This window comes from Rhizophagus irregularis, chromosome 24 (genome assembly GCF_026210795.1).
Source record: "Rhizophagus irregularis chromosome 24, complete sequence".
Classification (NCBI taxonomy): domain Eukaryota; kingdom Fungi; phylum Glomeromycota; class Glomeromycetes; order Glomerales; family Glomeraceae; genus Rhizophagus; species Rhizophagus irregularis.
The window spans coordinates 2,804,760-2,818,441 of NC_089452.1; the positions used below are offsets into that span (position 1 = coordinate 2,804,760).

The 13,682-nt window shown below is 26.2% G+C and overlaps 1 protein-coding gene across 1 annotated transcript; it reads right to left on the minus strand.

Annotated features, from left to right (window-relative positions):
* Window positions 1-9,182: 9,182 nt before the first annotated feature.
* OCT59_016302 (uncharacterized protein) lies at window positions 9,183-10,457 on the minus strand (the record flags this gene model as incomplete). Its single annotated transcript, XM_066132386.1, has 1 exon — window positions 9,183-10,457. One exon carries the CDS (start codon window positions 10,455-10,457, stop codon window positions 9,183-9,185), a length of 1,275 nt encoding a protein of 424 aa, XP_066003379.1.
* Between the last annotated feature and the right edge of the window lie 3,225 nt (window positions 10,458-13,682).

Below are 13,682 nucleotides of genomic sequence, written 5' to 3' on the forward strand. Positions count from 1 at the left end.
AGCAAATGGCGAGGACCAGGAAGTAGCTGATACTCCTGAGTCAGGAGGTAGCTGATCTGGGGCTCCCTTCCATAATTAAATTGAAATGAAATACCTTCTTTTTTATGTCATTGTATAATGCTCGGTTCATCTCTCACCTTGCACAGGAATCTTCCAGCCCAACTACAATCAAGAGCATTCCAAATGTCTAAAAAATGGCAGTAGAAAGAAAGCCATAGATTATTCCTTTTTTACATGGTTTAAAGCTAATGTACCTACTATACTTAAGGTTTCTTAGAGTTTAGATATTGCTAACATATGTAAAAGCTGTATTAACAAATATGAAATCAAAACAACAAAGAAAACAAATATAAATATCTTTGAAACCACGTAGGTTAGTCTGATAGTTATATCAGAAGTTGAAATCAATGTAGATAATCAAGAAATGAATAATCTTATTCCCAAACTCATATCTAAGGACGAAAATCTAAAGAAAGATTAGTTGTTCAAAGTAAATCTTGATTCACGTGATAAACTGACACCTGACATAACTGGACCGTTCAAAATTTTACTTTGTCCCAAATAATATGAAAGCAGTTATAATAGTAATATTTTTTATATTCAGTTTTTACCGTAAATACTTTTGCAAAATACAATAATAATAATAAAAGTTGTAAATATAATTTATATCATTCCAATATTATAGATGTAAATCATTTAAATTATAAAATCAAATTATAAATTATCTAAAATATCCAAATATAAATAAGAAACTTTATCATTATGTCGATTTATTTAAACTAATCAATCCTATTGTAATGCAACAGGCTACAGTTATATATAAAGGAAAATATTTACAAATTAAAATTAAACTATTTTGGGTGAAGCAATCTCTGAATTTTTATTTTTCTTTATATTCCTATCTTTTAATAAAAAAAAAATCAATCTGTTAATAATATCACTAACATCCAAGTTAAACTTATTCAATGTTAATGTAACAACTAGCTCAAATATATCTAATTCTTAAATATAATTTTATAACTTTATTTATAAAAAATCTGAATAATTTATCATTTTGAACCTGCTAGAATCAAATAAATCAGATTTATTTGTTACAAAATTTATAATTCCTTTTATGGAATTTCATTACCTGAAAAAATTGTCATTTAAATATGCATTTGATGATCTATTGTTCTTTACATTTTTACGTAATCCTTTTAGAATTCTAGAACAAACTTATGGAAACTCTTTATCGTAGCTTGTTAAAATGTGAAAAAGGAATATACGTGACTAGCCGGTATTATTGCATTAAGAAGTTAAATGAGAGTGACAAATATGATTTCACACCTTGTAAAAACCAAAGTTCCAAAAATACTTATAAAAATGAGAAACGCGATTGCCTATCAGATCACGTGGTAAAAATTTTGGAGAAAGAATTAGTTGACCAGTATCACTCAAAAAATTTTGATAAAGTTAATAAAGTTTAATAAAACTCGTTACCTTATTCATATTTACAGAAAAAATATTTATTTTACTTTTTATTTTATTTATTTTGTCTTATTTTATTTAAGATATACTGTATATGTTAATATTCAAAGTTCAAACCCACACTGCTGTGGAACGTCAATTTATAATTGAATAATAAGAGTTTACTAAAAATTTTTAAAAGATTTCTTTTCATTTGTGCTTCAATGGCTTTTCTAAAGGTAAAATTAATAATGCAGTTGATATCAATGAGTCAAAGGTTTTTTTTGCAAAAGAACGATTATCATATTGATTAAACTGATTTCATTAATAAGATACTATAGTTTTTTAAAATAATCAGAGAATTTTTTAAAAGAAATAAAATTCAATAAAATAATAATCATGCCCAAAAAGAAAACATTTTTACAAGCATATTAACCAATCTCTTCTCTAATTTAACTCCATGATTCCTTTTATCGATTGTTGTGTTTCATTATTTAGGAATAGAAATTCAAATTGTTATATTATTTTATTATATAGTCTACATACTGTACATTTCCAAAAAATTGTAATTAATGTGCCCAACTTGATTCTTGATTTCACCCTAGTGTACAACATTCCTCATACTGACAATTTTAGTTTTACTTATGAAAAAATTTTATTTCATTACAATACACAACAACTTTTTAATTACATAATACTCAAATATTTTTTTTATTTATTTCGTCATTTAATCTTACCTATTATAGAAAATTTAATTGCCGATCAGATTATTGTGTTCCCTCTGTGCCCTTTGTGTATTTTAACTAGTCTTGTTTCACAATTTTGTTGCCGATCTTGAAATTATTCAATATAACGTTTCACTACTTTTTTTATCTTTTTTCTTTTCCTTTATTATTTTGCAATTTTTACATACGAATTAATAACATATTTTTTGTTTAATAAATTATTTATTAAAATGAACAAAATTAAATATTTATTTAAGCAAATAAAAGATTTTAGTCGTTATCGTTTAACTAAAGAACAAGAAGAACAAGAATTGTTAATTGATAAACAAGAATTAAAAGAATGTTATAAAGAATATGGTTTATGTAAAATTTGTAATCAGCCTAAAACTGATTCTATTTATTGTCGATCATGTAATTCACAATATTTTAAACAAAATTTCAAAAATTGGACAAGTGGAAATCATGACGTTGATGAATTTATTCAAAAAGCACAATTAAAAGCTAAAGATAATGACCATATTATAGAATGGATTGAATATGATAAATTTGAAGATGTTGAATATTTAGCAAAAGGGGGATTTGGAACTACTTTTAAAGCAATTTGGAAAGATGGACCTTGTGCAATAAATAATTCTCAATTGGAAAGGCAAGGTGAAACAAAAGTCGCTTTAAAGTGCTTATATAATTCCCAAGATATTACAGATTTTTTAAAAGAAGTAAGATATTTTTTACTGATTTTTAGTATTATTAGCCTTTATAAATGTTAAACTAACTATAATTTTCTTTTAAGGTTGAATCAAATATTTTAGTATATATTACTGAATATGTAGTTCGTTGTTTTGGTATTACCAAAGATCCAAAAACAAATAATTTTATAATGGTTATGGAATTAAAAAATGGTAGCTTAAGACAATATTTAGATAACAATTTCATTTTACTGATTTGGGAGTATAAGTTGCTGATTTTAGTATATATTTCGCATGGTCTTGATTATATTCATACAAATGGATTAATTCATCAAGATTTTCATTGTGGGAATATATTAAGCAATTTTAATAGAGGTGTTGCTATTACTGAATTGGGATTATGCCAACCAGCAAATGTTAAATCCTCTCAAAATACTCAAAATAGTAATAAAAAAATATATGGTGTATTACCTTATGTAGCTCCAGAAGTTTTAAGAGGAAAAGAATATACTCAAAAAAGTAATATTTATGGATTTGGAATTATTGCATATGAAATTTGTACAGGTTTCCCTCCTTATTATGATATAGCTCATGATGATTTCTTGGCAATGAAAATTTGTAATGGATTGAGGCCAAAGTCTAATTATAAAATTCCTCAATTAATTTTTGACATTATTAATCAATGTTGGGATGCAGACCCCTCAAAACGACCTAGTTCAGATGAATTAGTCGAGTTATTTGATGATTTATGGTTAAATATATTTGAAAAGAATTGTATTATCAAAGAACAAATCAATGATGCAGATGAAATTAATAAAAATTCGTTCTCATCATTTTCAACAGCTCAATCACCATTATCTTCTACAAGTACACTCCAATATATGACACATCCTCAAGCAGTTTATATAAGTAGAATTTTAGATTTTAAAGATCTTTCAGAACCAAAAAATGCCAATGGTAATGATGATTTACTTGAAATAGAACATTCAAATAAATTATATGAATTTAATTTGTTTTATTAAATTGTATTTTTGATACAATATTTATTTCTGGCTTTATATATACATTAGAATCAATAAAAGTTGATTTTACCAAACTCAATATCAATTCCGAAGATTGCAATTAAATTCTCTGTTTATATAGTTAATAGAATATTAAAATAATGTAAAAGCAAATTTTTGTTTATCATCAAATTTAACCTTATACTGTATCTTATACTTGTTAAAGTTTATATGTTTAAAAAATTATCTTAATATATATTTATATATTTCTTATACATTAAAGGAAATATTTTCTGGAATCCTCTATTAAAAATTTAAGAGAAAAAAGAATGATTTCTATTTTTTTATCATCGTAGTGGATTAAAGAAAAAATTACATAATTTTTTTTAAAAAAAATATCATTTTGATTATTCATGAAATAACATTTGATTAAAAGGACAAATTTAAGGTATCAGGAAATAAAAAGATCCTCTAGCACACTTAGGATGTTAAAAGAAAGTTTGGCTTGATCCAGAAGTATCTTAAATCTCCAATGCTAATTTCTTGTGAGTTAGTAAATCAAAATTGTTGATTAATTTGTATTACAATTTTTGGTGTTCAATATTACCTTTATGTTGTTAGATTAGACATTACAGGCAATAAATTAGCTCATAGTTAAAAAAGAGAGAATGTATTTCTTATATTATAATTGACCCACCCTTTTTACTGGCAAAAACTAGATTAGGTTGATATGTGGTGAGTGGTGACTTTGTCACCGCTACTGATTGAGTTATACAAAAAAATTTTTTCATATTTATATTTAAAATTTATTTTCTATTTATTTCTGAAAAAAATTCCATATTTTTAGATTCCTGAATTATGCATTTTTATTTTTAAATAAAAAAAAAATGTTTTAGCAAAACATATAAAAGAGGCTCATTTACTCTTTCATTGCTCATTTATTCAATTTATTTATTGAATTCATATTTCAAAAACATACAATAAAAATAATTCTTCACCCATCTTATTTTATTTATTTGTAATTCATTTTAGTTCAAACAACAAAAATAACTAATATGATCACAAGTATTACAATCACTCTTATACACACTTTCTGTATTAGATGAAAAAGCATCTCATAAAAAAAAATAGATAAGAAATTTTCTGTAAAAAGTACATATAAAAAAAACATGATAAAAATCTGATCAATTACATACCATAAAATTACATTTTATATACTGAAAAATACTAATGAAATTATACAAATTACTATATTTTTAAACATGATTCATAAAATCTATATATATTTTATAAAATTTTAATTTTAAATAATATTTTTAATTAATAATATTTTCATTAAATATAATGTTATCTGTTATCAATTTAATATTTTATATTTTATTAATCTATAGTAATTTTAGAATTGTCTAACCAAAATTTTCTAGATAATAAAAAAACACCCACAACACAAAAAAAAATACCCATGAAGAAAGAAATCACGAAGAAATCAACCCACGAAAAGGAAATAACTTACAAAAAAACAGACTTATAAAAAAGAAAAAATTTTCTTTTAGTTTTCTTTGATGAATATTTATTAACATAAGTTTATTTTTTTTTTTATGTTTCAGATGAACCTTGGACAGAGAGATTTTGAAGGTATTACAACTATTTTTTTTTAGGTTTTAGACAGCTTATGTATGGAGGCATTCTGGTAAAACAAACTAGGGATTGAAATCAATTCTGCCAAAATCGAATTAATCAAAAACCCGATTAGAATCAATTAAACTCGATTATTAAATAAAAAATCAAAACTATAGTGTCCCCGAATTTACGAAACGATAAATCACGTGACATCGGATCTTTGCGTTATGCGAAATTTTGAATTGTGTTACACTAAAGTTTTCCAGGGTGGCGCTGTCAGTAGAGATGGTCAGTCGGTCCTGCGGTCTTTGATCGGTCCTGATCGGTCTTTAGGAAATTTTTGGAAAAGTAATAAGGCTGTGCTTCCAATTTTTTGTAGCACAACAGAACTGATTAAAGACCAAAAAGTGGTAAATTTTGGTCTTGATCTAATCACCCAATTTAGAGCTAGGCAGGTTTTTATTTTGCCAAAACCAGTATTTTTTGCTTTTTTCGGTCTTTTTCCAATTTCGCCTCTGCTGGTCTTAAAAAAAGAAGTATAAAGGCCAAATTTTGACATTTATTGGTCTTTAGCCATACTTGCTGCGCCTTAAAAATTCAAGGGTGCATTCCTTATAACTTTCCCAAAGACCGGGCAGGACCGTTCAGGACCGAAAGACCGACTGACCATCCTTAGCTGTCAGGTTTGGCGGTTTGGTTCACGATTTAATTTAGAATTACTTTAGGCTTACGTATAGTTCGTCCCTGTAATTTGTATCGTGACTTTGTTCACATGGAATTTAAAAATAAAAATAAAAATAAAAATAAAGTTTTAATTCTGGCCGGAATTATAAGCTTGGCCAGAGTTACCGCTGATCACTGATTATTCGTGCTATTCGTGCAATAAACGTTTTATTTTAAATGCAAAATCATAAATGATTTATATGTTAAATTTGTGATCATTTGAAATTTTCCTGTCGAAATTTAAGAAACGATTAATCGCGATTAGTCGATTCTAAAATCGATTCTAATTATGGAAATCGATTCCAATCCCTAAAACAAACTTTTCAAATCCTTTATTAAATTTTTTCTTCAAAAATTTTTTTTTTCTCTTAAAATGGAACGTAAATGAAATGACTGGTTTTTTTCTTTTGTATTTACTGGAATTAGAAGGTAACCTTCAAAACTTTCTTTTTTTTAAACAAAACATTTAGCTAACGTCTTCATTTATTTATTTTGTAGATGCCTACTTCATAGTAAAACTTTAAAGATTTTTTTATATATATTTTATTAATGAAACGTACTAACATTTTATTTTTTATCTTTTTTGTAAGAACTGGACTCCACTGCTGCTATTTTTTGAAGTTAAACTTCAAAAAGTATATTTATTTAATTATTTATTTATTGTAGGTGCAGGAAGAAACAGGTTCTGGATTCCCATTTTGAAAGTAAAAAAACTTTGAAATTGTTCCTTCCTTTTTTTGTTTTTATTTTATTGAAATGTTATTAACGCTTAATTTTCTTTTTTTAGGTTCAGAAAGCTTAAGTCGTGTATTCATTCTGATCTTCCAATTTTTTATTTTATTTTTATTTTAGTGGAACATTACTAACGTTTCAATTTTCTTTTTTTTTTAGGTTTTCGTCTCTCCTGAACTCTTTTGGACAGAATTTTGAAGGTATTTCTTCAAAATTAATTTATTTTTTGTTTTTATTTAAGCGAAATGTTGACTAACATTTGATTTTTTCTTTTTGTAGGTTCACAGCTTTTTCGAAGGTAAAAACTTGAAATTTTTTTTTATTCTTATTTAAAGAATATTAACTAATGTTCGCTTTATTTTTTATAGGCCTAGAACGACAAAGGTATACTTTCGATGTTTTGTGTCCCAATAAACCAATAAAACATATTGCATTATAATTAAATCAAATATTACTTTATTCGGATTTCAATTAGCAAACTCGTAATACTGATCACACGATTATGTAACCGTACTGGATAGAAGATTACTCGCTAGATTTCAGTATAATATTGTGGGTAGTAATCTTAAAAAAATGTAGTTTTTGTAAGTAAGAATAACAATTGTTACTCTTTTATTTCTAAGCAATACAAGTTGAGACACATTTATTTTTATGCAGATATTTCGAGATGGGCAATACAGCAAGTAGGGCTTTGGATGAAGCAAGACATAAAAATGGAACTCAAACACGAACTTTATGCTGAGGGATTGAAGTTTAAGTGTGAATTAGAAATTAGAACAATAGTGATACCCTTCAGGTCGCTCTTCCACTCTTAGAACAACTTAAAAATGACAAATTGTCGAATTTTAATGAGAGAAGCTATTGAGACTTCTATAAAAAAAAAAATTTATGATGTAATATTTTATTTTTTGTTGCTTTTTATTGATCCCTAATTGCTTCTTCACGTTAACGATCTATTATTTTAGAGCTATATAACTCCTGAAAAGCTTCTGGATTACTCATAAAACAAATCAAAGAACTTCAGCTTAAGCAAGACGAAGAATTTACGATCATCGCGTTAAGTGCGAGATTAAAGACTAATTTTTATCGGATAATTTAGAATATCTGAACTTCAATGCTAAATAAATTACTTTCAATTGTTATTCATCTTGTTATTAGATGCATATAGTTTAATCCCCTTAAAAAAAAAAATAGTATAATTAGTAAAATAAATTTCTCCTTACTTTTTGGTTTCATAATTATTTTTAGCTTATTTACGTTAATTTCTTTTTTCAATAGTTTATAACTAGCCGGCAATACATCATAAATTCACCACTGACACTGGTGATATTTAGCAATATCCATAAAAATTTTATTTATTTTAAACAATATAATGAATGAGATAACGTCTGAAAAGCTAAATAAAAGCTTTTCCTCACGTATGAAATTTACTATTTTAGTAGACTGCAAATTTGAACCTTTCATACTACAGTATATAAATATACTAAATAGAAGTTCCTGAACGTACATATATCTTATCTTTCATTACATACACTTGCTAAACTAAAAAAAGAAAAAAAATTTTATTACATACTCGGAACTTTTCGTACTTAACAAATTAGATGGTTTATTAAATATAATTTACTGTGTGCATTCTTTTTAAAGTGTTTATTAATCATCTTGTTAATAAAAAGTTTGAAAAAAGTTAACTTTTCAAATTTACAAAATAAATCATTTAATAATTAATAAGTGAATAAAAAAAAAGAATAATAATAAAAAAATTTTCAACTTAAAAAAAAGCAAAAATTAAAAATAAAATATTTTTGGTTTAAGAAATCAATTTAAGATCGATATTTTTTTTTGTTTGAAAATCAAAATCAAGAAAAAAAAAAATTTAAAATTTTAGAAAAAAAAATTGTCTGTACGAATCAAAAAAAAAATGGTATATTTTTTTTTATAAATAATAAATTTCCTGGTTTATATGGACTGAAAAAAAAACTCATTTTAATTTTAACAGGCTTTTCTGAAAAATAAAATATGATTAATAAGACAACTTTTTTCTTTTTTTTTTTTTTTTTTTTAAATAGTAACGCATTTATTAATTATTTGAATTTATACAATAAATTACATAATTAAAAGTAAACACCTAGAGCTTGAAAAATTCAAACCCTATAACTAAGTATTTATCGAACTATAACTAAATCACCTAAATCTATCGTAAAAATCGTAATAAAAATTTCACGCTATATCTAAATATCGCTAAACTAAATCTAAACTAGAGCGTTCGTTAATTTAATTGTTGAATTCCAAGATTTAGCTATATTAATACCTTCTGTGATTAATCCTTTCAATTTGTCTAACGTTACTAAGCTAATTTGTCTATTTATATTTGTATTTTTTTCTTTTTTAACTAAATTTTCTTTTGTTTTTTGTTTTTTCATTTTTCCTGGTAATATATCCTTGTCGATTTCATCTTCTACTATATCATCGTTTGCGGCTCTTCTCCTTCTAAGATCTATTTTTTTAATTTGTTCTCTTTCTTCTAATCTTTTAATTTCTTCGCATCGTGGTATCCATATTCGTTTCTTAATCTCGTCATACGTGAACATCCAAAGCTTTTTGATTAGATCTTTAACTTTTTTCTCTTTAGATAAATCATTGAATTTATTATTATAAATCCCTCTTAATAATTCCCATTTTCTGCTTTTCCCCAACAAAATATTTGAAGGACTTTCTATTATATTAATAAATTCACAATTGTAGTTTCTTAAGATATCTAGTTCTTCGGTTTGGTTAGAGTTATCCAAAACTTTTTCGAAATTATATGGTGATTCTCGTATGATTTCATCAATTGATATATCGTTATCTTCACATATCCATATGTGTTCCCAATCTTCCGTGAAGATTTTCCCACATCTTATACATTTATCTGTATCAATTTTGTTCGTGTTTCTTTTAAATAAAGTGTTATATGTGGGCAATTCTTTAAGTAAATTTTTGATTCTGTATGAGCGTTCAATTGTGTCTCTATCACCACATTGTCTTTGCGAAAATTTAACTCTATTACTAATAAATTCAAGACTTGCGATCCAGTCGAATTCGTTTCTATAATTGTACATAAATAGATCTTCTAACCTCTCGCTGTTTAAAATTTCATTTTTCCAAATTGCTAATGTCACTGCTTTCCTCCAAACTCGGAATCCTCCTGTTATTAATTTGTTATTCCAAATTAAATTATATTCATTCGTAATTAAACCTTCGTCTATTAATTCAAAATTATATTTTATCTTATCTACTATCTTATTGTTCTTTAACATTTCCTGCATCTCTTTTCTTTTTTCTTTTATGATTCTCTGTATTTTCTCTTTACCTTCGATTAATTCAATATTATTTGTTTCTAAAAAGTTTTCTAAAAATAAAAGCTCTAAATAGTAATCACTATCTATTTTCTTCCTATTACTAAAATTATTAGTAAATTCAATTATTAGTCTATTGACTTTCTCGTTTATTCCTAAAATTAATTCGCTATTCTCACTTATTATCATAATTCCTAGAATTATACATCTAAGAATAATTTTGAATTCGTTTTCGTAATTACATTCATAGCTCGCTAGTAGGATCACTTCCTCGCTCTCTTTTCCTTCGTAATTCAGTTCAAATATTTTCCATACTACATTATATCGATAAACTCTTTTACCTTTATTATTAATTTCCCATTTCTTTTTGTTTGTATTAATTAGTAAACAAAATCTTCGTTTTGTAATCGAAATCAAATTATCTTCTTCTTCGAAAATACTGTTTTTGATTATATCCAGAAAATTTTTGTCATTCGTGTTAATTATTTTGTCGATTAATTCTATTTTTTTGTTAAATGACTCATCTTTTTTATCTTCTTTTGTATACGTTCGTAACCATTCATTCTTTTTTATAATATTATTTAGAGTTTCGTACGGTTTAATATAGTCTTCTTCTTTTCTTCTATCTAAATTTCTACAGATTTCGTTTTCTATGTATATTAGACATTCGTTGCTCCCCTTTTTTTTACTAATGTTTCTAAAACATCCTTGACATTTCTTCAGTTGAGGCGAATTGTTTAGATCATAACTATCTCCGTCTAGTTCTAAATGTATTCCTATTCTTTTGTATTTCTTACTCTGCGATTTTTTTTTATTAATACTAAATATCGGGTATTCTCCGTAGTCGTTCCAAGTTACAATACTATTTTTGTCCGATTTTTCATCTTCATCAAAATAGTTTATGTGAATATTTTCTTTTTGTGCTTGTCCTATAAACTCGTTTCTTATTTTTCTTACTTGTCCACTTTCGTCTGCTATTAGTTTCAATTCTAATTTTTTAAACCATTTAGGCGATTTTCCTTTCGTGTTCTTTCCTCTTTCTTTACATAAATGCTTCCATTTTAGTAAAGTGATACCGTCTGCCTCTAGGATGTCTTCTAAAAACATTATTTTTTTTGTTTTTCTTGATTGAGTACTTGTTATAAAATCCTTACACTCCATTAAATCAATTAGGTCAGTCTTTCCTCCTTTGATTCTATGGCTTTCTCTAAAATCTTTTATTTCATGATTACATATTTTAATTTTTTCGTTATTTAACGCCTTTAGAGCTGATATGATCCAATTATTTTTCCTGTAATTTGTTATTTCTATTTCTCCGGGACATCTCGAAGTCCATATATTTTTCTGTTCTTGGATCATTTTAATTTTAAATAAAATTTGTAATTTGTAATTTCCATTCGCCTGATAAAGCAAATTCTTACATATCATTTCCATCTGTAAGTCGTAAATATGTTTTATACCTAAAATGTCTTTATCATAAATTATAAAATTTGGAGTTGATCTTGCTAGGCCAGCTCTTTTTTTGATTATCATATTTATTCTTGTCATCAATTTCTCACATTCCCATTTCTTTAGGACTATGGCTGCCAGCTGATACTCTATCCTTGGTATAATAACTATATTCCAAACCGCTATGATTTGTTTTTCGTTTAATCTTTTCCAATTAAATATATTGCAGGCGTTATTGATTATTGATGTTATTTTCTTTTTATATATTTCTCTTTTGTTGTCGTATCTAAAAAATATTCCTAAGTAACGATTACCTTCTTCACTATTTGTTTTTGTGATTGATTCTCCTTTAATTAAAAGTTCTTCTTTATCATTATTTATTTTTATAAGTTCATATTTCGATACATTTGCTTTTATGTCATTTATATTAAAAAATTGATGACATATCTCAATCATTTTTTCTAATTGTTTTTTATTTTTACTGATAAGCGTTGTATCGTCCATAAATGCCGTAACGTTAATCGATATTTCAAGTATTTCTTTATCTTTTTTATTATTATCGATTAATTTTTCCTCGTAAAAGTTGTAACCTGTCTCCTCTTTCATTTCATTTAATCTACTTAAAAGCGGGTCATAAAAAATTCTCCACAGTATCGGTGACCATACTTCGCCTTGGTCGATACCGTCTTCTACATGGTATTCATCTGTAAGTTCGTTGTTTACTAGCACCCTATTAAATCTATTTAAATTGACGTCCATAACTATGTTAATAAAATTTGGTGGCAGTTTAATTCTTTCCAGGCTTCTTTTTAGCATTGTTGTGTTTACTGAATCGTAAGCTTTGGATATATCCATCAATAGTATCCATGCTTCTTTTTTGTAATTATTAGCGTCTTCTATTATTGCTTGGATGATTTTTATTGGCTCTAGGGTGCTTTCGTTTTTTAGTGCTGCAAAATTCGTATTTGTCAAAATCTGTTCTTTTGTTAAAATTTCGCCTAATCTATTTACCAATATTTTAAACCAAATTTTTCTTGCCGTTTCTAAGAGCACTATCGGTCTCGTCAAGTTTAAATCTTGATTCCAATTTGAACGTGAAGTTTTATTTATCGGATATATAAATCCTTTTTTCCATTCATCCGTTACGTTCTCTTTGGCCATGCTGTCGTTAAAGATGTTTAATAATAAATTCCTCGTTAGGTTTCCGCTTTTCTTCCAAAAGTCGTAAGTTATACCACTTGATCCTGGTGCTTTGTTTGTTTTTAGGTTTTGTAATACCCTTTCTAGTTCTTCCATCCTTATCGGTGTCATTAGATTTTTGTAAATATTTTCGTTTATATCTTCATTAGGTGTATAGATCTCTCTCCACTCCGGATCATATTCTAGTTCATCTAGGTCTATTTCTCTTTTCTTTGTCCAATCTTTGTTATGTTTTAATACTTTATCTTTTATCTTTTTTTTGTCTTTTTCTATCGTGATTCTTCCATTCTCTTTTATTACTAATCCTGTCATATTAATTTTCTCTCTCTTTTTTTCTAAAATTCTATTTAACATTTTTCCTATGTCTTCTTCTAGGTACGTTTCGCGTTTTCTTATGTTTATTTCTATGTTCAGGCTATTAATTTCCACATATAGGCTTCTCATAATTTCTGCTCTTTTTGTTCTTCTTTCTTTTAACTCTTTGCGGTTTCTATATTTTCTTAGTTTATCTATCGTGATTCCGTATTCAATGTTTTTTTCGAGTCTATCATGTATGTTGATTAATTTTCCTAGTTTTACCGCGTTGTGTTTACCTGTGTCCGTTGTTCCCCATTGCTCTATTATTATTGTTTCTTCGAATTCTTTGAAATTATATTTGTATTGAAAGGCTTTTCTATCTTGCCATAATTTCTTTATAACTTTATCTGTTATCTTACTGATTCCATGTTCTATCGTATCAATTTTTTCTAAGTTTTCGTATTCTGT